The 27,064-nt window shown below is 53.9% G+C and overlaps 1 protein-coding gene across 1 annotated transcript in view; it reads left to right on the top strand.

Annotated features, from left to right (window-relative positions):
* The window catches only part of LOC112951727 (netrin-3), a 40,193-nt gene extending 13,333 nt beyond the window's left edge, over positions 1–26,860 (top strand). The window contains exons 3-7 of the mRNA XM_026044487.1: positions 6,262–6,450; positions 15,859–16,008; positions 16,974–17,027; positions 24,112–24,186; positions 24,998–26,860. Coding sequence (XP_025900272.1) covers positions 6,262–6,450; positions 15,859–16,008; positions 16,974–17,027; positions 24,112–24,186; positions 24,998–25,326 — 797 coding nt within the window. The 3' untranslated portion in view covers positions 25,327–26,860. The remainder of the gene's footprint in view (positions 1–6,261; positions 6,451–15,858; positions 16,009–16,973; positions 17,028–24,111; positions 24,187–24,997) is intronic.
* The last annotated feature ends 204 nt before the right edge of the window (positions 26,861–27,064 follow it).

The following is a 27,064-nucleotide window of genomic DNA, read 5'->3' on the forward strand; positions in this document are numbered from 1 at the left end:
AGCCTGTTCTTGGAAATGTTGAGGTGAAAACAATAAAAAGATAAAATTCAAGCATTGGGGTAAAGTATGCCCACCATTTGGCCATCATAAAGTGGTCATGGTGTTCATGGAAGAAGGGTCACCGTGCCACATAATTATGGGGGCAAGGGTGACTTTGGAGTGCAGGCAGGGTCTGGGGACATTGCAGCCAGGTATCAAGCTTTGATTTGTCAGAGGAACATGCTGCAAGTTGAAGACACCCATGCATCAGCATGTCCATCTGGCTGGACATGCTGAWGGTCTGGTGGTCTGGCTGGTGTGCCACTGTGGCCACAGAGATCTTCTTGGGCCCCAAAAGGCTTGCTTGCCTGGCAGTGTGCATGTCCTGCCAAAAACAGGACCCCTCTTGTACCCTACAGGGTGCCTCTCTTCCCAATGCCATGCCTGGAGCTTCCAGGGCATTTCACAGCTGGGACTTTTCTTGATGAGGTCTGTGAAAATATACCTGTAATCTGAGGTCCGGGTGCCTATTCATTGTCTTTCAAGCCTAAAAAACGCAGCAGCCTTGTGGAAGGAGCAGCCCATGGTGCTGAGATGACTGCAAAGGCCCATTTGTGATCCTCTGTCTGGGATAGCAGACCTGGGGATGGTCCCTGCCCMAGAGGAGAAGGTGTTTGGGGCGCAGTGGAGAGCTGGAGCTCGCTGGCCTGGGGGAACCAAGCCAGAGTGGGTTGGAGATGGGGGAAGGAAGGGGCTGCCTGCTTCAGGTGCGTTGCTTTAGGGGGATTTTCTTCATTTGCCAAAATGAATCCAAATAGGACTATTTGTATTAAAAATTGTTTAAAATGGGGAGAAAGAGAAGGACACAGATGAGAGAAGCTTTCTTCCCATCACCCCCTCCTCCACCACAGATGCCCCGGGTCTTTTAACCTGGATGGCTCCGAGCAAGCTAATCCCCACGGAGGAGCCAATAGGAGCAGAACTGCCCAAATCCAGAGAGCCCTGTGTGATGCTTCAGCTTTATCCTYCTGAATCTGTGCCTTCCCTTTCCTGGCTGCACTTGAGTGTGCTGAGCTAGGGGCTGCCACCTGTGCCTGGGGGAGGCCATAGTGCAGTGCTTCCGCCTGCAGCAGCCTTCGCACGAGGAGCTGGATTCCCGCTGCTGGGGTTGGATTCCCGGTCACCAAGTCGGCAGGCTGTCCTGGAAAACACCCGGGGCTGGAGGGAAACGGATTAGTGCAGTGCAGCCACTGGAAGTAATTGATCCACTCGCTGGTAATTCGGGAGCTCTTGTTCCCATTGTGCCGCCGCGGCTGGAGAGCCTTTCTGAGCGCCACACAAAAGGGAAGCCGTGCTCCGGCGTGCAGAATCCGCTCCACGGAGCAAGGGGATAATACACAGGGCTAGCTTTGATCCCGGGACTCCGTGGGGAAGTGGCTGGGCTCTCCTGTGTAGACCCCACTGGCCACAGCTCCCTCCACTGCAGGCCAAGTCGCAGAGCGGCTGTCAGGTCTACGGGGCCACAGCTGCCCAGTCCATGACACTGGTGCCCACAAATGCCATATCCCAGTCACTGGAAGCCTATTTGTTCCCAGCAACATCAGGCAGATGTCACCCCCGGGGCAGCTGATGTAGGCTGTCTTCTATTGCAGAGAGCTAGAAGCAGAGCTAGCCAGGTGCGTGTCCTTGTTTTCTAGGCATCTGAATGCTGCCCAGCTCTGTGCGCAGCCTTCCCTGGCACCTCGGGCTCCTTGCTGTGCCGGGTGCGCTGGGCCCATGGAGCTCGGAGCACGAGGGAAGGTCCGTTCGTAGTGGAGGTTGGGCTGGTTGCCCGCATTGCTCTCCCAGCACAGGAGCAGTGCCAGGACGTGCCGAAGATCCAGGAGCTCAGTCTGCAGCTGGACCTGGGCCAGGGGCACCCTTACGGCTTCAGCAAGTTAATTAGCCTCCTCGTTTTCTCCTGGTTGTCCTGGGTCAGCCACTCATTCATCCTCTTTTCAGAGGCTCTGAGATGGCTCCCCAGGAGCAGCGACAAGGGAGCCCAGCCGTTGCGGAGGGGATTAGCACTCTGTGTGATGGACCAGAGCCCTTTCCTGGGGACAGGGACCAGGAAACCCAGCCTTGTGCCTCATGTTGCTGCCTGTCAGCTCTTGCCTTTCCTGGGCAGGCATTCGATTTTCTTTTTCTTTTCTCCTGCTTCCTGGTATCAGGGGTAGAAGTCCTGTTATCTCTCTGTCCAGCATCTTCCCCATGAGTGCTCAGACCACGCACTGCTCTCTGTGAGAGTCCGCTGCCATGCCAAGCGTGGCCGTGCTAYCTCCTTGCGGTCATGCACACCCTGCCTGCCCTGTGACCTGAAGGAAGGTGCCCAGGGCTGTAGTGTGGGACCACAGGATGTAACTGTGGCCCCCAGCCCCTCCAGGCTGCAGCCACAGAGCTCCCAGGCAGGGCAGCTCCCTGCCCAACATGATGGATGGACATGAGAGGGGAAGAGGCRTTCTGGTCTGTCCTCCATTTCCCTCGGGGTGAACATAGCATCCCTGTCCATTGCTCCTGATGCCAAAGCAAGGGCATAGCTCTCACCCGCAGCAGCCAGGCCAAAGTTTGCTTTTGCATTGCTGGACCTGTTGGGCCTGCTGGAACTGCAGGACCTGGTCACCCAGCCAGGAGAGGGGCTGTGCAGCAGTGTGCTGTGGGGCAAGGGGATAGCTGCAGGCTGGTGAGGGGCTCAAAAACCATGAGGAAGGGGGGAAGAAGGTTGCTCCATTGCAAGCTGTCGATGTTTAATGAGTCTATTATTGCCAAATATTAGATCTTGTGATTGTCTAATTGATCATATGATTGTTTAATTGGGCATACTGTACAAGGGCGGAAGAAAGCTACCACGTAATTAGCCCCAAACTGTGCAATTAAATTCTTATTAATACCCCAAACAGCAGGGGACATTCAAGCCTTTAATTAGTGATTAACAGGAGACAGACAGAGCTTGCAACCAAGTGAGCTCTGAGGAACAGTGCAAGCATTTAGCCTGGTACGAGAGGGGACCCGTCCGCTCTGATTAGCACTAGGTGACCATTGCAGGGGAAAGAAGGAGGGAGTCACACGTATTTGTGTAACCCCGTCCCAGAGACGGGGACAGCCACCACCACCCCAGCAAGGGCAAACCCAGCCACATCTCCCAGGCTTGGTTAAGTTCCTGCTGTACTGCGAGGACTTAACATTTCTCGGATAGTCCCTTGGCGCTGTCCTTTCTGGCCTGTGAGCCCAATCTCTGCAGCAAGCAAGAGACCAAATACCCTTCCCCTCACTGCCGCTCGCTTCTCTGAGTGCTGAGACCCTGGCAGCAGCTCAGGTCCATCCATGCAGCAGGGAGATGGTGGTGCCTGCAACCAGAACCAGGGCAGCTGCATATACAGCTGCACCCCAGGCTGTTCCTGAAGGAACCAAGCTCCATCATCTTGTTTTTTCCAACATCTTGGGTTTTCCAGCAGGTTACCAGGCTCCCGGAGCTGGGGAAAGGTGGGCTCCTGTGGACATGCCTGCAAGGTGGTGAGCAGTGCCTCCAGGCAAGGCTRCATCCCTGAGGGATGCAGGCAGGGAGCTGTGATGCCGCTTCTCACTGTGTCTCCGGTGCAAGAAAAGCCAGGCCAGTTATTCGCTCACCAATTAAACTGCAGGCAAAGGGACCTCCAATGGGCCTGGTGAATCATTTACATGACCTTTTTCCTCCCCTGCTTCTCACACCCCTTTCTCAGCTCCCATGCCCTGTTTCCCAAGAGGATGCGAGTGGGATTTCCCCTTCCCAGGGCAGCTGAATGGAAGGAAACATTAGCGCCCAGCAGCCCCAAATTGCCGCCCTGCAGCAGTTGAGTGTAATCATCTCCTTTGCTTGGGAACATTAAGCCACCTTTCCTCTGGGCTCAGCAAAACCCACAAGCACAGAGGCCTGGACGAGCAGTCTGATCTTTGCTGCATTTTCTCCAAGGTCTCTATCCTGGATCCTAACTGTGTTGCAAGAATATGCCCCGAGAGTTTCTCCTTGCACAAGTACTGAGGGGAAAAAAAAGTGAACTTTAAAGGTGCAACCTCAAGGGGAGCCTGCTGCAATGCCCAGGATGCTGTTCCGGAGCAGAGCATGGGATCTTGGCACTAATCCCGTAACTCGGAGAAGCCTTGGGGCAGCCGAGGTCCAAGTGTGCGGCAGTAGCAGTACCGAGGCTGCCAGCCCAGGCTTGCTAAATTCTTCAGACCTCCAGAAAGGCTCTTTTGGGGGGAGTGTGAAAAGCAGCTTCCCCAGCGGGAAAAGGAGGTCTCCAGCCTCAAAAAAGAGGCTGCAAAGCCCAAGTGGGCCAGGTGCCGGGGAGCAAGGTGGTCGGGCGCCCTTTGATGTGCGGCGGGTCGAGGTTCCCCGCGCGCACGAAGCACCAGCAGGCCCGGCAGTTAAACCCAGGCCTGACACGTTAATGAATTTCACAGTATGCCTGGAAAAACTCTCACCCAGCCTCAATTTACTGGAGCTAGGAGGGCAAGGAAAGGGGGAGCTGTGGCCAGGGCTGGGGGAGGGCGCCGCGTTTAGCCAAAGGAAATCTTGTTCCCATTATCTTTTTGCGAGAGTGTTAAACAGGAACTGGCRGCGCTTTTCCTTTTTATCTAGCACACGTGGAATTGCAGGCGGGGGGGGAGAGTGTCCTGCTGGGGCCTGTGGCTAGTTAAAAAAGAGGTGTGCACATGAGTGTTTGCACGTGTGCGTGCGTGAGCGCGTGCCGTGCAAGCGCCCGTGTGGGCACGACGATGTGCGTGCGTGGATGTGCGTGCACAGGGGTTTGTGCACGCCCCCGTGTGCACRCTCGTGCTTGTGCACGTGTGCACCTAAGTTGGTGCATGTGCGTGCGGCTCCTCGCTACACGGGGCTCTGCTCGTGCCTGTGCACACACGGCCGGGTTGGTGACTGCAGCTAAACACGTGCGGGGGCTCCGCTGCCCCCAGCGCCAGGCGGGTGGTCTGAGGCAGGGCCGGCCGCGCGCCGGCGTGAAGCTGCCTGTGGGGACGGAGCGGGCTGCGAAGCGCAAGGCAGCAAAGGGCTTGCGGCCCCCCTCGCTCCAGCCACCAGATCCCAGCAAAGCCGAGCCCCACAAAACACAGACGAGGAGCCAGCTTGGCTGTGTTTGGGTTTGGGGAGAATCCTCCAGCCGGCGCAGGTGCCCGGCCGGCGCTGCGGGCACTTCCCCTTGGCTAGCCCCGGCCGCCCCTTCTGCACTTGTTTCTGATTTACGGCGGGGCGGCCCCCGCGCCCCCCGGCCCCGCTGCCCACACATGCCCTTTCTTCTCCGCGCTGACCTCCCCTGCACCCGGCCCCGTGGGGGGCTGCGGATATTGCACATCTGGACAGCACATTGGAGCCAGCTGCGCTGCCCTCCCTGCCTCCGCTGCCTTCCCACCGCGAAGCCTGTGGTTGAGCGTGAGACCCCGGGGGGCAGCAGGCAGCCCCCTGCCCCACAGCATCTCCAGGACCCTGGCAACCCTCCTGCCCTGCTTTAGGCTCCATCGTTTTGGCATGCTGGCCTGGCCCTTACCACCGTCTCCTCTGCATTTCCTTAAAGCATGTTTTCTCCCCGCTCACTGGGAGAGGAACCATCTGCCACCCACAACTCCGGCCTGAAGCCCATCTACAGGGTGCATGCTAAGGGTCCTGCCAGGCTTGGGGTCATTACAGCTATGGCGATGAATAAGGGACAGGAACATTTGTGTTATGAAGAAAGACTGAGAGAGTTGGACTTGTTTAGCCTGGAGAAGAGAAGGTTGACAGGGGATCTGATCAAAAATAGCTGACAGGAGAATGTAAAGAGGATGGGGCCAAACTCTTCTTGKTGGTGGCAAGTGACAGGACAAGGGGCAATGGGTATAAGTTGAAACACAGGAAGTTCCATCTCCATGTGAGGAAGAACTTCTTTCCTGTGAGGGTGACAGAGCCCTGGAATAGGCTGCCCAGGGAGGCTGTGGAGTCTTCTTCTCTGGAGATCTTCCAAACCGCCTGGATGCCACCCTGTGCTATGTGCTTTAGGTGTCCCTGCTGGAGCAGGGGGGCTGGACTGGAAGACCTCTAGAGGTCCCTTCCAACCTCAACCATTCTCTGAGTCTGTGATTCACATTACATGGTGTTCCTGAACTCTGCCCATCATCATCCAATGAAAGACTGAGGGAGGAGTGGGCCCACATACAAATCAATGGCAYGTCATCTTCATGGATCTGGCGCCAGCTTCACCTTCTCCCTTTCCCTCACAGCCTGCAACTGCAACCTGCACGCCCGGCGCTGCCGCTTCAACATGGAGCTCTACAAGCTCTCGGGCAGGAAGAGYGGAGGGGTCTGCCTCAACTGCCGGCACAACACGGCGGGGCGCCACTGCCATTACTGCAAGGAGGGCTTCTACCGAGACCTGAGCAAGGCCATCGCCGATCGCAAGGCCTGCAAAGGTAAGTCTCCATGGGGTCTCCATGTGGACAGCACGAATAGCACGGTCTCTCTTGGKCTGCCTCCTCTTTTCTTGAGTTTCCCCCACCTAATTCCCCTGCCTTACTCAGAGTTACTCAGGCTGCTCCTTGCAGCCGCTGTGGTTCACCTTGAACCTCAACGCATCCTTTCATTGCCTCCCTGAGCAAGGCAGCAGGGAGACAGACCTCTTTTGAGCTCAGCACCTCCACAGGCCCTCCAGGCTCTGAGTGGTGGTGAGAACAACCCAGGGGCAGCAAACCCAAGGGCAGGTTCCTGAGAATGCCTTCCACAAAGGGAAACACTGGAGTGCCCTCTTGTTGCCTTGCAAAGACAGGAAGGATCTGGATATGCGTTTCCACTGTGGCCATGGTTTTGGTCTCTAGTGGACAGGGGTTGGAGAGTGCTGGGCTGGGCAGGTGTTGGAAAAGGGCATCAGTAAACTTGCTGGAAATCAGTCATGCGGGTCTTGGCCACAGACCCTCTCGGAAGTGTTTGGTCTGCTCCACAATGTGATTTGCAATGGCTTCCTTTTCGAGTGCAGCTTACAGCCATTTCCACCTCCCTGCTGTGCTACAGGACCTCAGGGCAAGGGTTTCACCTTTAGCCTGACTCTTTGACATGCCTGTTTTTGCAGGATGCTGAGGCTTGTCCTGTGAGTCGGTCAAGAGACACACYGTGTCCCTAGGCAGCAAGCTCAGCCTGACCTCACGAGGCCAATGGCCGAGCCAGATATTGTGGGGCTGAACCTCGCCGTGCTTTTAACTCTTAGTTTAGCCCGTCTGGCCTGCCTTCTCACCCTCTGTGGTGCCTCAAAACAACAGTTTCACCCGAATAGTTTAGCTAGCAGATCACCTTGACCATCTCCAAGGRCTAGCACTATCCAAGCTGAAATGCTGGCCCTGCGAAAGGCACAGAACGGCTTCTCTGGAGCTGGGAATTCACCCCTGAATTCCCTTTTTCCAGCTTAGATAGCAAGTATCTCCCGGAAGGGAGTGCAGCTTCCTCTCTGGCAAGTAGCACGGTGTCRTGATGATAACAGAGGAAGCAAATGAGCAGAGCATCCAGCTAAGCTGTTGAGGAGCAGCAGCCGCCAGGCACCTTCTCTGCATGTGCTCAAGAAGCGCTTGGCATCACGCTGGCCCTTCCTTGCTTTACCTCAGATAACTGAACCCTTTCCAAGCAGGTAAGCAGGGTGCCCTGCGTGCACCCACCTCCTTTGCGAGTGGTCGTTTGGGACAAATGCTCATGCCACTGTCCTCCCAGCTATCAGTGCCAGAAGTGGATTTGATTTGCCTCCTGTGGGGTCAGAYTTCCTGCTTCTCTCTTCTCCTTTGAAAAAGGTACTTCTGAAGGCCACATTGCTTGCTCGGTACTTGCAGCCTCCTTTCCCACACGCAGTGGAGCAGAGGGACGAGCCCAAGTGGTTGCAATGCTCTCCGTCTCTCCCCTCCGCCAGAGAAGAGGGCGGTTGGGGAAGGCCAGCTCAGCCTCAAAGCCTGGCCGCGGGGAGGTGGGAAATGTCTCAGCCTTGCTCTGTGCACCAGACTGCACTGTGCACCACCCTGGAGCAGCYGGGGTGGCCCGGGAGGGCACAACTGCTCTCTGTGCCTTTGGGTGCCGCTGCAATGCTGTGATGGCAGTGCCAAGGAAAGGAGGGTCTGTGCAGGGCAGTGCAGTGACTGCTGAAACTGGGTTAGGACAGTTAACTTCGTGGCCACAAGTCTGGAGTGGGTGTATTATTTGGCTTGCAAAGTCTCTCCTCTCCTGGGTGTCATTTCTGTGGACATCTCATTTGGGTCCAGGCTGTGTCCTGACCTGTGAATAGGCAACATCCCTTCTTTGTCTTCAGCACCTGAGCCATCCTTGCTCTCATGGGGGTGTCTGAGAAGATGAAGTGAAGGGAGAGGGACCCTTCACAGATTTAGCAAGCGTTTCTTGAGGTGCAATGCAGCAGCAGGCACAGGGCTGAGCAGCTGCTGGTAGGGAGAGCTGGAACCTGCCTCCTGCCAGCTCATCAGCAGTAAGCTCATCACTTCAAGCAGCCAGCAAGCACCACTGCCCAGTGCCCACAGCCATGGCAGCCCCCGTGGCTGTGCCCGGCCCTCACTGATGGCAGTCAGTCCCTGAACCTACATGTGGCACCATCATCCTTGGGTTGACCGAGGGAGAGGAAGAGGAGGATGTGGGATACGGCAGGTATCTGGAGGGCGGATGGCAGGTGGGCTTGTCCTGTAGCAGCCTGCAGTTGTGTCCTGCTCCTTGGAAAGGTGCTCTGAGATCCCCAYTGTGGCTGTGCTCTCCCTGGCCGCCAGCAATCCGTTTTAGCAGAGATGCAGCTGTTTTGCACAAAGCAAAGCCGAGTGGTGACGGGGAGCATCCCCTTTGAGATGGCATCCGGCTGAGGAGACGCGAAGAGAGGAGGAAGCCCTTCYTTTTGTTCCGTGGAGACGGCACAAAGCACCTCCCTGTGGCGCCTCTTTGGAGCATTTGCTGCTGAAGGAGGGGATGGAACTGCCCAGAGCGAGGGGGCTGGCAGCGATTCGGGAGCCGTGCCTGCCAGGATCCACCCTCCTGTCGGCAGTGGGCACGGATGCATGACCACGGCTCAGAGCCTGGCGTGGGAAGTGGGGCCAGCAGCCCCCAGCTCCTGCTGCAGCACAAGCGTCTTTTCCTTGATGATTTTCTGCGCGTTGGTCCTGGTCAGTAGGAATCACGCTCAGTGCAGCCTACCTCCGGGGGTCTCTCCGTGTATCTTGCTGCAGTGCTCTGCCCCCACACACATCCCACTGAAGAGGAGCCCCCTCCACCTTGCAGCCCAGCACAGCAGCGCAGGCGGCAGAGCTGCTGGCTTGCAGTTTCTCCAAGAAAAGCCCTGAGTCATTTCCTCTGGAGGGGCAGGCAGGGGATGTGCCGGAACTGGAGCCGCAGTCGAATCTCCCCCCTGGATCTCTTCCCTCCCTCCCATCCGACATATGTGGACGCTGCTGACGGTGCTTTATTTCACGAAACTCCTGGTGCTGCGGAGGGAAAGGGGCACAGCTGGTCCGGGTGGCCCCAGCTTGGCTAGCAGGGACTGCAGTGCAGGGTGCTCCTCAGCTGGCGGGAGCTTCGGGCACTCACGGCTCAGCCCGTGGGGTGTCACAGGGTGTTGGGCTTCTTGTGCCCCCGGGAGCCCTGTTGAACCTGCCCCTCAGCTGAACATCCTCCATGGGCAGTGCTGGGTCCCCCGTGCCCAAATGGGAGGTTTCTGCATCGCTTTGCGTGCCTGGCTCCTTCTATCTTTGCAGCAAAAAAATATTCATTAAAATCCCAAGTCARCTGGAAGCCTGGAAGACTTTTGCCTCCTGCTGGCACCCTGTGGTCACCAGAGCATGGCCAAGTTGGATGCTGGATTTGGGTCTCTGGGCTGTGTTCAGCCCTGTGGGAGCACTTTGTTCTGGCAACCAGGAGCAGCAGGGACGGCAGCCTGCATCCTTCCCTTGGGATCAGCTGCCTTGCTCGCTGAAGCCCTGTTTGCCCCCCAGCAGCCCCCAGCCCGCCCTTAGGCACGACGATCACCGCAGCGTGTGCGTGCGTGCGTGTGYGAGGACGCAGAGTACCCGGTGGATTTATTTCCACATGCTGCTAAGCTGTGGGAGGGGTTCGGCGTATTTCCTATGCTGGCTGTGGTTCAGGTATCTCTATTTTCAGGGCTAAGGCTGGAAAAAATATGGAGAGAAAATACGGTCCTTCGACAGCATGCACCACAGCTCTGCCTGTCCCCGTCGTGCAGCAGCCTGGAGTGTGGTGGGGCAAGTCCAACTCTGATATCCTCAAAAGCTGGTAACTGCAGACTCATAAGACAATAGAAAGGCTCTCCATTTAGGGGCAGTTCTGCAGTCGTTTACAGGTAAATCACAGACCCTGATGTTCAGAGACGTCTTGAGCACGTCCTTCCAGTCTCCTGGGCAGACTGTGGAGAGAGCTGGGTTGCAAAGCACCCGAGGTGCTGGTGCCACTTTGCTGCCAGGTGTCCCAGGCTTGGAGTCCTCTTGCTCAGCCTTGGCAGAAGCAGCCGGCACGCCGGGGAGGGCAGCGAGCAGAAGGAGCCTGCGAATGCACCGTGTCCTGACGGCGATGAAGGGCACATTGTTCTGTGAAGAGAGAGCAAATACCCCGGCATCCGTTCTGCCAGGAGAAATGCCAAGGAGCAATTCCACAGGCTCAGGCGAAGAGAAGGACTTGGGTACTTTAGCGGATCCTCCCCCTTGCAGAAAAACCTCCCCACCTGCTAGTCTGCACGCCAAGGCCGAGGCAGCTTTCTGCCAGGCCAGTCTGTGGCTGCCGGTTCCTGAGGGTTGGCAGCATTTGGGAGAGGTTTTGAAATGCTGCAAAGGCTCAGCCCAGCCAGGTGAACATGTGCACGAAGCCCATCTCCTGCTATGTTGAGGAGGATCTTGCAATAAAAGCAGTACCTTTGGGCCTAGAAGCCAGTGCCTGGCTCCATCTCAGGGATTCGAAGGAATCAGATCCTTCGATGCATCCTTGACCATCCTTCCCTTCATAAAACAGAGCATTTGTCCCTATTTCTGGTACATATACAGTGGTGGATCCATGTAGAATGGGAGCCAATTGGTTCAAAACCTGTCTCCTCTTAGGAGTCTGCATGCTCATGGCAGCAAAGGGGCTCTGCTTAGGTTCTGCTGTGAAGGGTCAGGCCTTGTTGGGGTATTTTGATGCTCTTTGGAAATATCGTGATGGCAAAAGTTGCATTGCAGCATGATGAAGGAGAGTGGATGCTGAGATGCTGCCCAGTAAATATACAGAGATGTGATTGTTTTGTTTTTCTCCAGTGATGTGTCATGCGGCCAAAGAACCAAATATCTGCATTCCTGCAAGAAAAAAAAAAAAAAAAAAAAAAAAAGAGAGAGAGAACAAAAGTCAAACCTTGGCAGCACACGCCAAAAGCATGTGTGGAGCAGGCTTCTGCAGCCTGAGAGCTGCACCAAGGCCATTGCTGGCAGTCCAGGCTTTGAAGGAAGGTCCTCATGTCCATCACAGCACTCATGCTGGGCAGAAGCTGAGCAAAGGAAATGTTACAGGCTTGAGGAACGAAGCTGCTTTCATATTCAGAACATGACACACTAGTCCAGAGGCCAGTAACTATTACCRTTTATTTAAACAAGCCGTGTTATTAAATAACTTTCCAAACATGGGCTTTACTAAGACTCAGTGCCTAGAGGATAGCTGCATAAATATTCCACAAACCCACATGTCCACATAGCACCTGAGCAGAGTCCGTGGCCACTGCCAGTGAGCAGAGAGGGGATAAGGGGAGGCTCTCAGTGCTGGGCCCGCCAGGACACAGCATCAGGACTGGGCTCTGTGAAATGGGAAAGCTGGGAGGATGGAAAACACCGAACCACCTACAGGATTAATTCAGTGGTAATTGCAAAGTCAAACAAAGAAAGGCTGTGCATTAATCCCTGTAATTTAAACAAAGCTGTAAAACGTGAGCTTTCTCCAATGAAAACGGGTGAAGCAGTAGCAGCTAAGCCTTGAGAAGCAAAAATACCCTCAATATTAGGTGCAAGACATGCTTTCTGGCAAGTAAAACTCGATGAGTTAAGCTCCAAGCTAGTGACTTAATCCAGCATGGAAGCAGCACGGGCCGGATCGCGGCCGCCGGGGAGCGCAGCTCCGTGTGCGGGCGGCGAGTGCGGAGCCGCGCGGCCGCCCGTGCTTGCGGGAGTGACACTACCAGGCCTGTCGGAAGGGGTTGACCTCATGGTGAAATCCATCCCTTTAGTGGTGAAATCCATCCACTGGGTGCTGTAGGGTCTCGTTGTTGCCCTCAGGTACTGGGAAGAGTGATCGGTCTTTGTGTGACTCCAACGCAGTTAAATTGCAGTGGGGTGAGGGATCCTAAAGAGCATCATAAAAGCCAGAGGCTGCTCTCAGAGACACCAGAAAAGATCTGATGATTTCTCGATGAATGAAATCTGATGYGACAGCTCCTATCTTATCTTGGATGTAAGATGAGCAAAGCTGGTTTAATTGCAGATCAAGAGAAAGGATCGGGAGCTGTTTAAAGCCGTCTTCCACAATACAAAGAGGGAGCCACTTAAATGAATTGGGTCCTGATTGCACGGAGATTTATGGACATGCTTAAACATAACACCAGGAATACACCGCTGAGGCCCAAGAGATTATGCACAATGTGTGAAGCTAAGCGCTTGTATAAATCTCTGCTGGAACCGTGCCTTTAGCCATAAATTTTTTAGGGCAGGGACTGTCTTTTACTACGTGCGCATAAAGCACGGTGGAAGACTGCAGTCTGCGGTGACTTCTAAGCTCCACCTGAGCAGCTGCTGTGGTAATACATTTCTCTGGTGATGAAGGACTTGGCAGGGTTTCTACCCAGTCGCTCGATGGCAAGTGAGGCTTTGCAGTCTGGAAAACCGCATGGCATTGGGAAGGCAAGCTYGCGAGTCGGCGGAACAGACCTACAAGCAGGTTGCACAGCGTGACTGCGCTGCCGGCCAAGGCTTCTCCAAACAGATACGTGGTTTATCCAGTGGATTGGAGTTAAGAGCCTTTAAAGGGAGAGCACCAAGGCTGTGATGCCAGTGGGCATCAGGCTGCTTTCTCTAATATGGTGCTAGCAAGCAAGRATGGCACTTCATGCCCAGCCTTGCTGCTGAATATCCAAGCCTTTACTAACTGAAAAGAGACAAAGCAGTGCACTTTTTCCAGGGACAAACATACCTGCCAGTTCTTCAAGGACTCTTGCTTCCTTTGAGTGCCACAGGACTTGGAAAGCCCTCAAGAAGAGTCTATAGAGCGGCCACACAGGGCTCTTCAGGATGTGTTGGAAGTAGCTGTTGGGTTTCTGAAACAGAATGACTCAAGAGGGTGGTAAGTCYCTTACTCTGTTCTGGAGGAGGGCAGAGTAGTACTGCTGTTCTTGAGAAGTCTTCTCAGGACTGGCCAAGGACCGAACTGTTGCTGTCAGCTTTGTTCCAAGCAGTCACCTTGGATGGGCTCCTGATGTAACCTGTTCATATCAGTCCTATGAGAGATTGTCATCCCTACAGCCCTTCACCCTCCCAGTATCTTCATCTCTGCGTGACAGATTTTCCCAGGGCTGTGTGGGCTTTGGGGTATGGCCCGAGTCATGTAGAGCTATGTGATGGTTTGCCGGTCTGAACTCCATAGACCAAACATGTGGACAAGGGCAAGYCCTAAGGGAGAAATCAATCCCACCAGGAGGGTCCTAGGGGACAGGGCAGCATAGGCTGAATTTTCCCAACTATCTCAAGATAGCAGCATGGGCAGGAGTGCTTCTAAAACCCCCGCTCAAGGGGCTCTCGTACCTGCACCAGCAACACCCCCTTCATAACTACTCAAGAGCTCTTGGTTCGGGAAGGGTGTCTGCGGTGCAGCTGGTCATGTCTCGGTATTGAAGACTTGTTTCACCGCAAATCAAGTCCAGGGATCGGATCTTGCCACGATCCCAGAAGCCTCTGAGGGGTCCCTGTTGACCTGACTACAGAGTGTTTCCAGGAGAGCTAGCGAAAGCCTCAGGTTGCTAAGTGAGGTGTTACGTGGCCCCAGCCGTCCTGGCAAGAAAGCGTGTTGTGGCTGAAGAAAGGCCCTGTGTTTCTGAAGGCCCCACGTCATGCCAAGACTCTCTCACTCACTGCCATTTGTTATCACAGCTGAGCCCCCAAAATATCCTTGTCAGAAACACGTCCGTTTCGAATCCCGGCCAAGATCTGATAAGGAGTGAAGCATCTGGTCCCCATTAGAGGCTGCTTGCTCTTGTTTCTCACCATGTAGGAGAAGGCCTGGGGAGCAGCGCTGTGGTGCTCTGACGAGGTCCCATCTGGTGAAAATTAGGGAAATGATAACATCAGGGGGTTGCGGGGGTGGGCAAGGGGGAGCTGTTTTTGTTTTGCTTTGGAATCACATTCAACTCTTACACTGATGGAGGCCCAGATAACCTCCTCCAGATCAGAGCCACCCCGAGCCCTGGAGAGGCGGATGGGAAGKTTGTCTCTTGATGAGCAGTCTTCTCCTCTTAGACAACCCTTGGTGGTTCTGTCATCCAGACCAAGAACGTGTGCTGTTCTAATGAACCAGCTAGGATTCCTGAGGGCAACTTTCACCCAGCTCAGATGCCACCTGTCCCTTTGAGAAGCTGTGGGGAAACCCATGGGGATAGCATCCTTCTGCTACTGGGTCTTACAGAGGAGAGGATAAGTTGGGGCATTGTGGCTTATGTGCTTTGGAAGCATTGAGACAACCCACTTCAAACCTCCTGAAACTAAAATGAACTCAAAATTTGCATAAAATCTCAGTGTTGGTTCGGCTCTGGAGTAACTAAGGGGTGAGGGAGCAAGTAGACAATATGCCTTTCACCACCGCTGTGTGGTTRGGCATTGCCCTCTGTCGAGGTGGCTTTGTGCTGAGCATAAAGCATTCCTGGATTCTGTCCTTGTGAAGGTTTGATCCCATCCATGGTCATACTCTTCCCTCTGCATGAGGGTTTTCGCATCTCCACATGACCTATGTGTCTCGCTGCTGGGCCTTGCCGCAACAGGGCCTGGAGTTTCATTTCCCTCCCAAAGCTCTGCTTCTTGCAGCCTGGGTGCTTGCTGACTCCGCTGCCCTTGGATGGACCTCCCTCAAGTTACAGTGCTGCCTTCCCTGGCAACGCCTCCACCCCATGCCAGGTCCCTTCTCCAACGCCTCCAACTCATGCCGGGGCTTACTTCTGAGTCTTCACWGGAGACGGATAGCGTGAAGGATAAAAATAGTCAGAAAACCTGCAGGCTAGTGCACCCCTCGGGCTGAACCTGCTGCCTCTGCAAGGCATGGGGATGTTGGTATGGGTGGCCTCCCCACCCCGTTGAGCCATGCCATTCACCATCCCTGTTCCCCTGTGCCGAGGTGGCTGGCTGCATTCACTTCCTCACCGGGAAGACCTAGCAGAGYGGAATGCACTGATTTCCTCTGTTATTTCTTCCACTCCATCCCAAACAAGTCTTGATGGAGATCTGTATTAAAAACATTTAAAACATATGATTTTTCTCCAAATCCCCTGTTAGAAACTAACATTTTTATTTCTCTCTCTCTCTCTCTTTCTCTCCTGTCACCACATAGCAATTAGCTACCTTAATGAGCTCTAGCCCTCCTCCTGCCAGGATGGGCTTGCCCTGCTGCCTTTGCCCTCCTTCCTGCTTCCTCTACCTACCCGCACTGCTGCCTATGACTGACGGCAGAAGGAAAGGGTAGAAGTTTGAAATTTTGGCCTGCCACTAACTAAACCTCAGGCTCAGCACAGTGGTGTGGACAGCTTGTGCCAGGTGTGTAACTGGAGCTTTTCTTCTCTCTCTCCTGTTCAGCCTGCGACTGCCACCCCGTTGGAGCAGCTGGTAAAACCTGCAACCAGACCACAGGACAGTGCCCCTGCAAAGACGGCGTGACGGGCCTCACCTGCAACCGCTGTGCCAAGGGCTACCAGCAGAGCCGCTCGCCGGTAGCCCCCTGCATCAGTGAGTACTGCTCTGCTCCTCCCGGTGTCTCGTGTCTGATGTGCTCTCACGTAGCACCTTGGTGCCCTCATTCCAATGTGCTGGAGCCGAGGAACGTCTCTCTTCCCCACCACTGAGCTCATGGAGATCTTGTGCCAAGTGGAAGTGCTCTGAAGAAGTCAAGCCAAGGGCTTCTCCATCAGCACCAGCCATCCTCCAAGAGGTGGATGAAACAGGATGACTAATCTGCTTTCAGAAGGGGACTATTTCACTCCATTAGCTAGGGAGAGTCTAAATTGAATTAGTGCTTGCCTTCAGTCAGCTAAAATAAGTGCTGGTGAATCCTATCTTCAGCTGCAACAAGGTACCTTYCCCTCCCAGAGCTGAGTTCGGCACATGGACAGTCAGATTTGGAGCAAGGACAGGTTTTGCATGGTCTGGCTTGGGGTTAGGAGAGAGTTTCCCCAAGGTTTCATTGACAGGAGTCCTGAAAAAGAATTGTCTTTCCCACGTTTATCACAGTGTTATAAAGCATGGAGATCACCCAAGTGTTTTTTCAGCTTTGGCTGCAGCAGTGACTTATGATTCTTGCAGTGACTCAACGTATTCCAATTTTTTAAGCTCAGTTTGGAAATTTCCAGGTGCACTGAAGAGCCTGTGWTATCTAGATCAGGCTTGAGTCTGTTTTCTTTCTTAGCTTACTCCCTGGGATGTAACCTATGAAATCCTCTCTGCACCTTCYTTGTGGAGGGCTTTAACGTGTGTGTTGTCCTCAGAGCCTTCCCTGGCTTCCAGGGAGATCCTGCAGCTTCTTGACAAAGCAGCAGAGACATGAGGACCTCACATGGGGGCAAGTCCCTTCTCAGGAGCTCTCAGCTTGGCTCCTCTGCCCAGATAAGAAATGTTACCCCACTGGTGGGCTGGGAGGAGAAAGAAGAGGAGGTTTGATCTTTCTTCCTTAAGACATTTTGTCCTTTGTCTTCCAGAGATCCCTGCCATCAACCCAACCTCCCTCATCACGAGCACGGAAGCACCTGCAGGTAAGAGTCCTCCAGGCATCTCCTCTYTCCTCCACTCTCTTCCCCTCTTCTCCTTTTGCCTTCCCTCACGAGACACCGAGAGACCAAGTGCAGAGCTACCTCTCCAAACCCAGACTACCAGCTATGGGGTCGCCTTCAGCAAAACATATTAATGAGATTTGAAAGCCTATTTATTTCTGGAAAGTGAGAAACAAAACGACAGGACATGCCAGTACTAACACTGTGCTCTGGCATCAGGTCTGGTGTGACGCTGAGGGAGTCTGCTGCTGCCACCCCTTCACACAGAGGCTGGCACCTTGAGACGGTCACAGCTGCAGAGGGGCAGCTCCCTGCACAAGCTTCAGGCTTTGCACACTTAAGGGAAATACTTCTGGTGTAAGAATGGCCTCAGCCATTAGACCTCCTCAGAAACAACACCTTTTTATGCTCCGACTGGAGAGGCAAGAGTCTCTTTTCCATGCAGTGTTCTGCATCGACTTGAGCTCTTGCGGAAGCCGTAGCCTGCTGGGGAAAGGCTGGGTACCAGGATGCTTAGTGCAGTGCAGATGCCTGGGTTGATGGATTAGGCTCCCTCTTCCAGTTGGGCTCCTGCTGCCAGGGCTCCAGCAAAGCCCCCGCAGATCCCATCCATCTCTGACACAAGGCATGCCGATAGCACCACACAGTGGTGTGCCACCAGCCTCGGAGCCCGGAGAAGAGCTTCGAGCGGTGCTGGATGGCTCTGCAGGATGGGCCCTGGCAGCTGCTGTGGCAGACGGTGCAGCAGCCTCTTTGCATCCCCAACCTCCTTTTTTAATAGGCCCTCTCTCGTTCTCCCAAAACTGTYTAATTCTGCCATCCAATCCATCTTGTTGTCTTCTCCGTTTCTTTACGTGATTATCATCAGTGTTTGGAGTGGATGGGCTGTGCCAGCTCCTCAAGGGTACGTTTGAGCATTTCTGTGTACAAGGAATGGAGCCTGGCAGGACTTCTCCTTACTGCTCTTTCTGGAATCCCATTTCAACCCCATTAGCACCACAGTGTGGCTGTTCCTAGCACTCCCCTCATGTATCCATGTATAGGGATCCTTCCTGGCTTGGCCAGGACAAGCATGGAGAAAAGGCCACCGTTTGCCCTACTGTCCTCAAGATGTGGGCCCTTTCACTCATCCTAGCATGAAAGACAGGAAATCCTACGCTGTTCTGGACTCGTGTACCCCTGATACCTGTGGATCCCTCCAAAGGATCTCCAGCATGGAAATGGTGTGAAATGCCCACAGCTATTTACCCTTCCCAGGCTGGCTCATGTACAGATGGCAAGGGAGAGGAGGGAGCTTTCTCAGAGCCTCCCGTGCAACCTGGCACGGCTCCCCACACTCTCCCGGCTCTGGCTTGTGCAGCAGAGCTTCTGGCCCCTCCATCCGTCCTGGCCCTAGCGAGAACTGAGGTGTCATCACTATATGAATTTTATCCTGTGTCAGGCAGCTCCGAATGGATCTAGCAGAGGTTTGGTTTCACGCTCTGGGTGTGGAATAGAGCCAGCGCTCTCTGCACCAGGCATTTTGTGCAGTGCAATGGGCAATAACAAGACCTGAGTTACCTGTGCTGGTAATTCTGGTGGGGAGGCCGGGATAGCTTGCAGAGTGACACTACCTCTGTCCCAGCCCTGCCTCCCTTGGGGGACTTCCATGGCTCCACCACATGCTCCTTCACGAGGGAGAAGAGGGTTTGCTTTGCAGCCCATCTACCTGGGACGGGAGACCCCAGCCAGAGCCCCCCGTCCTTGTGGTGCTCTCYGCTTGGAGCTCTCGAAGCCAGCTGGAAGCAGGGAGGGATGACAGGGCTGGATGGGAGCCCCTTCCTGCTCCCTGGCACCCAGGGGTCCTTGGGGGTCCCCTTTCCATCAGGGCTTTTGGCAAGCAGAGCAGGAGGGAGCTGAATGCAGGTGTTTGTCTTTCCTTTGGCTCCGGTTTGGACAAGAAGACTTATGGGAAATTAATGCAAGACTATTCTCCAGTTCATTTTGAAACAGGAACTTTTCTGCTTTTTGGCCCTGAAGATCCTAGGAGGGAGCTGGGAACACCAAAGAAGGGTCTTTAAGCAAAGGGGGAGAAAAGGGGCTTTGGAAGGTTTTATTGCAAACACAGGGCAGCATGTGGAGCGGAGGTAATCAAGGTGACTCCCCTTCAGTGCTTTATAAATAGGAACATTCTTAGAATAATGTCTGATATTTTCAGCTGCCTAAAAATAAATGGCACTCAATGGAGACCTGAGTGTTTACTTGGTTTTAGTGGAGAGCGTCTCTCTTAAGCTGCCTGTCGTTTTATCTGTGGGCTTGTTGTTCTAAGGCTCCTGGCTTGCAGCGCAAACACGCTGCGTGCCGAGTCGTTACCTTTGCCGGGGGCCTGCTGCCCGGGTGCTGCTCCCACGGGGCAGCCACCCCACACACGTCATGTGTGGGGATCCACAGCGGGCAGGCATCCCCGCATCATCCAGGAGGCTGGTCCTGGAGCAACGYCTGGCAGGCTTTTGGCTGCTCCCCATCCTGCAGCTTTGCCATCCCAGGCAATTCTCGGGGCACCTTGTTCTCCTCTTCTGCACCCATCTCCATCCTTCGCCGGCCAGGAGTCCAGGGACAAGGTGTCATTGCCTGAAGCCCTCTGGTTTCAGGTGTGCAGCTGCCCCTCTGCTCCCCGCGCATCTCCCTCACCCCCTGGGACCCTCTCCCAGGTGAGCCGTGGCTTTTCCATGGCACTTGCCATCCTCTCCCTCGCTCCAGCCACTTTGCTCACTGCCTGGCCTTCTCCTGCCTCTCTGGCCCTTGGTGACCCTGGAGCTCCAGCTTTGATCTCTCTGCCCAACGGCGAACCAGCTCCATAACAAAATGTCCCAGCCCTATTTTTTTTGTGATATTATTATTATTTTAAAATATTTCCACTTAGCAAAAGAAAAAAAAAAACCCAAACCCCTCACACGTTAGCAGAATTAACAAAACCAGCGGAGTGCAAAGCAGGGCTTTAGAGGAATTCAAAGTCAGCAGTAAAAGATTTGCAGCCATAACACCTAATTAAGTTACATCTCTCTTAAAACAAAATATTCTTTCTTTTTTTTTTTTTTTTTTCCCTTCTCAAGGCAAGGAGAAGTAAACCAGATGTGTGCAAAGCCACTGCATGTGCTGCCCTCCCCCGCCGCCCGATGCTGCCCTTTGCTCGTGGGGCTCCTCGCCCCGTGCCCCCAGTTTGGGGCCGTGGAGGAGCAGGYGGCGTGTGCTGGAGTGGGGACAAGGGGGACGCGGGGCCGGAATGGCAGCATGTCCAGCAGGGTGCCAGGGCTGCATGTCCCAGGGGATGCTCAGCTGATGCTTTTGGGGACCGCTGCATTAGTGGCTTGCGGGGGAGTCCAGCGGGATGCGAGCTGGGCAGAGGCAGGGACATGGTGGGACGGTGGCCRGGGCACAGGGAGGATGCACCCCTGCATCCAGGATGAGAGCTGGGAGCCGCTGAGGCTTCCCACCCCGACCCCGTAACACACATAGCACCACGTGTGGGCAGGGAAACACGCCTTGCGTCACTCGGGCTCTCTCTTTTTTCCTGTTTCTTACATAAATTGAGGCAGCAATGGATTTTATATTTGAGGATTGTTCCTGGGCACGAAGTGGAGGTTGAAAGTCCCTCAGCTAATCCCAAATTGTTAATTCCAAGCACCATTTCTGTCTCTTCGGGCACTGCAGTTTTATTATGTTAATGGCAAGCAGGAGGCCAGGGAGGTTATTGTTTTTCTTTCTTCTTCATCGCCTTTCTTCTGCTAATGAACGCGCGCAAGGCGGGCTGGTGGCGAGGGGACACTGGCACCGCCTCGTGCCCACAGCCCCAGCCTGGCATCRTCACCTGGTGCTGGTGGCACCTGGGCTGCCCCAGGCTGTCACCGTGCACTGTGCCTGGCGCTGCTCCCCTGCCGTCCCTGCCCCTGCATCCCCCTCTTGTGCCCGTCCCCAGCCCTCCTCCGTGTCCCCCAGCTTGCCTACCAGTATCCTCCATGCATGTGGAGGCTGGGATGGAGCAGGAGCTGAAATGCTGGGCAGGCTTCTGAGCTGCAAGAATCCTGCTGGTATTCATTGCTGGTTCTCCCTTTTTTTATTTATTTTTTATTTTTTATTTTTTATTTTTTATTTTTTATTTTTTCCCATGCTATTGCCCTGAGAACCTTCGAGTTTTGTCAAGAGAAATCACTGCAGTCACAGAAAGGTGTTTTCTGACCCTTGCAGATCACTTTACAGCTTGTGGCACTTAAACCTCATTCTCAGGCCGAGAGGCTCCGCACYGCGGGCAGCTCTCCAGGGCTCCATCCTGGGCTCGCCTTTAACTCCTGCCTCACCAAAGGTGCCTCCTGCTGCTGCTGCYGCCTCTGCCCCGTCCCTGTCGCTGCTCCTCAGGAAGCCACCAGCAGCCCTGCGTGCGGCCTSTRTGGTCCCACTGTGCCTCCCAGCACAGGCACCCTTGTGTGGTCCTGACCTTCATCCAAAGCAGCATCATGCAGCAAGTGAGGTGCCCAGGAGGACCTGGGGTGCCTTGGAGGATGACATGGCCTGGCTAGGTGGACAACCTCCTCCCATTTTCCATGGGGAAGAAAAGAGTGATTCCACCTCTGTCTCTTGCGGACTTGAGTAGAAAATAGCACGTTTTGGTGGACTTGGCTGGGGCAACCAGGGGAGTTGTCCCTCAGTGTCCCCACGCTGCGATGGAGCTGCTGACACGAGTTCTGCCAGTCCAGGACATGTCCCCGAAGCAAATACAGTCCTTGCCTCCCTACGGCCCGGTCCTGAGTTTCTCCTTCAAGCGCCCTGGCTGTGTCCTGGGAGCCACGATGAGGTGTCCGGTGCCACAGGGCAGCCAAGCCCTACGCCTGCCCCAGCGCCCGCATCCTGCCCGTGCACCGGGGCCACCACCAGCCCTTGGGCACGTGCCACCTCCGTGGGCCCGTGCAGAGGGGCAGCGGGGCGGGCGCAGGGAGCTTGGGGCAGGCTCAGCCCCCTCGGCCAAGGAATGAGCCCCGTGCTGAGCCGTTTCTGTTAGCGACAAATGTGGAACAGGCGGCCCAAAGTCCCCCATAAAAGGGAGTCGGGCAGAAAAGGAGAAAGCAGGAGAGCCTAGGACAAGCTTGCGTTTCTGGGGTCCTTTCTTCCTTCTTTTTTCTTCCTCCTCTTGGCACAGGGCAGCTGTTATTCCCATCTCTTCCCCCCCAAACCTTCGCTCCCTCCCTGCCTCCATCCCCGATGATTGCTGTGGCAACCTGCAAACAAAGACAACTTCAGTGACTGCTTGCTCTGTCCCCCGGGAAGTAGATTCTGCTCTGCCAAGCTGGACAGGGAACCTGAGCAATGGGAAGAAAGGAAGAAAGATGGGCTTAGAAGAAAAAAAAAACATGCCRCTTGGAAGGAGACAAATTGAGTTTTCAAAAGAGGATGGCAGGGGCAAAGAAAGGCAGAGAACTGGGCTGCTCTGGGCAATTGTTAGGATCAAAGCCTTTGGGGAGAAGGAAAGAGGCATTCCCGGCCTGCCCTCACTCCACTTGAGATGCAAATCTGGGGCCTTTAGAAATGCACAGGAAAAAAAAAAAAAACAAAAAAAACCTCACTCTCGAGGACATGAGCTCTTGGCCAGGGGTGGAAGCCAGGCTCCTGAAGGAAGCTGGGCAGGGATGCTGCAGGTCTAGCAATGCTGCATGCCCACAGAGGGTGGCATGCTGACCTTTCCTGCCTGGGCAACCAGAGTGATRCTCAAGCACTTAACAGTGACCTGCATTGCAGGAGAGCTTCTTTCCTAGCCTTTCTGCTCCTCCAGGGTCAAGAGTAATCTTCTCTCTCCTTTATACCCCTTGATACGCTTTTGGCCCCATAGGAGGGGGTCTTTGGAGGTCTAGTAGCAGGGGAGAAGTTCCTTACTCCACTGGGCCCTGAGGCCCTGAACTGCCCCTGAAGAGTATGAGTCCGYGGATGACCACATCCCTTATCTGGAGTGACTTGGGATGTGTTTATAGCTAAATCTTTGCCTTTGGACTAGAGTCAGACCTTACGTTGGTTCTCTTGCCTAGAGAGTTGAGGGTTGATGTTAAGTGATCTGTTTCCTTCACCTTCCATGTTTACAGGTCTGCATCTTTCCTCTTGATTCTCCTTTGCCATGTTCTTTTAAGATCTTCTTGGTTTCCCTGCCTAATCTGTCCAGAGTTAGAYCCCTTAGGCTCCTGCAGCCCTCACCATGGAGGACATCCCTGTCAGCACCCCATTTCTCAGGCCAAACCACCCTTTGTGCTGTGACACCACTCAAAACTACTGTGATACTTTGAGGTAAATCTGATGCGGTGGATTTTCCAGCACCATGGGATTTCCTCACGCTGAGCCTGTAGGGCCTGTAGTAAAGCAGAAGAAAAAGAGTGAATTTATCAGGGTAGGACAACAGTTTATTATTATTTATCAGAATAGGACAACAGACAGTTTCTCAGCTGGTTATATGGGTCCTGCTGTCTCAGCAACTAAGGGTGACCCTCTGTCATCCTGTGGATGGAGCAAGTAGGGCCCTTCTTGGCTCTGAAGGAGCATTTAACCTGCATTTCCTTCCATCTATTTCCTATGAGTCCCAAAGGAGGATCCTCAGGCTCTCTCGGCCATTATTATTGTGATTTATCCAGCAGACTCCCTAGGAGACCATTAAGGCTTGCTCAGTACAGGAGCAGATGCAGCCTGTATGATGGGTCCAGAACTGATGCCAYTTAGTTTCTCTTTCCAGCTGCTGAGGCTTTCCTATAAGTGGAGCAGCCTGAGTGCTCACAGTATGGCCAATTCACAACTCGTGTGAGCTGCCAGGGCGCAGCTGAAGTCAAAGTAGCCRCATCGGTTCCTAACAGTTAAGGTTTTGGATCAGAAGCCTCCTGTAGGGCATTTGGATTTGGTGCATATGCCATCTTCTGCAGAAGTTGGGTTTTCCTGGTCTCTCCTCCATGATACCTCCTCCTGCTCTTTCCTCCCCTTCCCCTTTTGGTTGGGATGGTATTAAACTGACATTGGTCACTTCAAATCATTCAGGACTCAACCCTTTCTTCCTTCTCTGCAGACTGTGACTCRTACTGCAAGCCAGCCAAAGGCAACTACAAGATTAACATGAAAAAGTACTGCAAGAAGGACTATGGTAAGGGCCTTCTTCCTTACTAGTTAAAGCTTAGCTTTGCTGAGGAGAGAGCTCTGAGGCCAAGGGTCAGCTTCGGTCTGACCATGGCTGGGTCCTGGTGCRGGTTTCCATGGGCTCGTACCTCTGGCCATGGGCAGCTTCCATCACCAGATGAGCACATGAGGTCGTCCCACTCCCTGTCTCAGCGACAGGCTTGGCCTTTTGGCMTTCTCTGATGACCTTCCATGCTCACAGTGGCCTCAGCCCCGCTCCCCATGGCCTCTGGGTTGCAGCACCTCCAGGACTATGCTTCTACCCAGATCAGTGCTGCATGTTAGGAATGAGATTGCTTCTYTTCAGCGAGGCTGGATGGGAGGCCAAGGCACCTTGTTCCAGAAATCTCCTCTGGCTGTGCTGGCAGGGCGATAGGCCCTCCATTCCCCRAGAGATGCCTTTTCCTCCCTGCAGAGGCACCAAATTTCCCAGTCACATGGAGCTTATGAAAAGAAAATTCAGATCTGCCAGTTCTCCCTCAGTCACCAAGCCCACCTCTGCTTGCAGGCTGCTTGTGGAAGGAGGCGCCAAGGACAGCTAGGCCATCACTGTCCTTGCTGTGCCAGCCATCCACCGTCAGGAGGGAATTGCGCTTCCCAGGGCTACCAGTCCAGTCCCATCCGTCAGAGCTGGCCTGACTCCATGCTCTCCTGGGAAGTATTGCTGAGACAACCCTCGCAAGGCAACTTGTCTGCTATGAGAACTTCCTTGAAGGAGCAAGGCAGAGCATCTCCCCATCAACTGCACCCTCAGTCATTGTCTCTCTCTTTTCCCTTAGTGGTCCAAGTGAACATCTTAGAAATGGAGACCGTGGCCAACTGGGCCAAGTTCACCATCAACATCCTGTCTGTCTACAAGTGCCGTGATGAGCGGGTCAAGCGTGGTGACAACTTCCTGTGGATCCACATGAAAGACCTGTCCTGCAAGTGTCCCAAGATCCAGATCAGCAAGAAGTACTTGGTCATGGGCATCAGTGAAAACTCCACTGATCGGCCAGGACTGATGGCCGACAAGAACAGCCTGGTCATTCAGTGGAGGGATGCTTGGACTCGTCGCCTTCGGAAACTGCAGCGGCGGGAGAAGAAAGGGAAGTGCGTGAAACCATGAGGAGTTTCACAGCTAAGCCCTCAGCCCTGCCTGTGCGCACTGCCTAGACTGCTCCCACAGACTCTGTATATATACATAGTACGAACGGACTCTTCTGTCTATAGTGTATATTTTGGCAATTATTTTCCTTTTGTGTGTGTCTGCACGTGTGAGTGTGCGTGTGGGTCTTTTTTACCTTAATGTGTATTAAAAATAACGCAGTAACGACAAACCTTTAATAAGGAGCAAAGTGGAGAGAGATCCTCTTGGTGCCTGTTGCCTGAAGGAGCTCAAGGAGGGTTGGTTTCCTGCTCCAGATATGCTGTTCATAGCTCTCATTTTCTAGTCTTTTTGTGCTCTTCAACAGTCTTTTTTTCYGCCCAGTGTTGATGTCTGAGTTGACAGCTCTCCTTTTCCAGCATCCAGGGCCTGCCTCTTCCATACTCGCTGAAAGTGGGCTGTCATTAGCTCTCTATGGCCCTTTTTCTTGTCAAATAGAAATATGAGGTCAAATTCTTCTCTTCATCCCAGTGTGYATGTGGACCAGCTCAGTGGAAGCCATCCAGTGCTGGAGCGAGATCAGCCCCAGGAGCTCCACTAGGAAGARCCAAATGATCTTCTGCAAAACTTGATTCACTTGGACCCTGTGCCCTAGCCTGGGGTAGAACCACTGTGCTGCTGAAGAATCATGGTGAGGAGTCAGGCCCTGGCAATGAGCTGGTGACTACTGCTAAGCAGAGATAAGTTCTCCAGGARGAAAGGGACAGATGGCACAATTCCCTTGCCTTTACCTGTCCTGATATGTGACCCACATGGCTCAGCAGGAAAGACCTGGAGACCCCCTTTTTCCATCTCCATCTTCATAAAGGCTGTAGTTGGCCCTACCAGTACCCAGGACCTGAGGYAGAGTGGAGAGGCTGACCTAGGCAATCTTGTATTATCTTGCATGTGTATGCGCCTGTATGCTCAGGTGGTAATGACTAGCATAATTCCAATGATTTCTATYGAGTTGATACCCAGTGACTGTCTGGCTTGATGTGCATCACTCAGAGCTGGCCTGACTCCATGCCTTCCTGGAAAGTATTGCTGTGGCCAAGTGTGCCTTAGGAGGTAGGACACAAGGCAGAGTTGGCAGGAAGAGAGAGGAATTTTTATTGACCAGCCTGCATGGACATCTTTTATTTCTTCTCATAATGTTTTAGCCTCCAGTTCAAACAGACAACAAAAGTATCTTCCCGTTGAGGTAATGACAGTCTTAGCATAATAAATACGAGTAGAAATAAGAGTTTATATGATAAAAGATAGTCCTTCCCCTACAAACTTGCTTCAGAAACATCAAATGGCTTGGTGAGCTATCTTGGCCTACTTTACAATCATTACATTTCGTTAGCATGATGACTTTGCCCTGTGAGCCAGTGACAGCCTCCTCATCCCATGGGTGGCCTGGTGCTTCTAGGCCCAGGCTAGGTGGGCCTACCATCCCCCAGGTAGGGGTAGGTAGTGCTGTGGCCTGCAGTGAAGAGAATGCCAGAGTACTGTGGTCATTCAGGACTGAGGAGTTTGGGCAGTGCGAATCTAGGCCCAGGGCAATGTCTGTGAAACATGCAGAGGTCCCAGCCCAAGAATTAGTTGTGCTGGTGCTGAGGTGCTGAAAGTTGCTTCTTAGAGGTGCCTCAGGCCAGGAGTGCCACCCTTCAGGCCCTGTGATTGCTGGAGTGCTTCCACAGGGCCTGGGAAGAGCCAGGGGAAGGCCAGAAGC

The sequence above is a fragment of the Nothoprocta perdicaria genome, unplaced genomic scaffold (assembly GCF_003342845.1).
Source record: "Nothoprocta perdicaria isolate Ctin4 unplaced genomic scaffold, notPer1 scaffold_367, whole genome shotgun sequence".
Taxonomy (NCBI): Eukaryota; Metazoa; Chordata; class Aves; order Tinamiformes; family Tinamidae; genus Nothoprocta; species Nothoprocta perdicaria.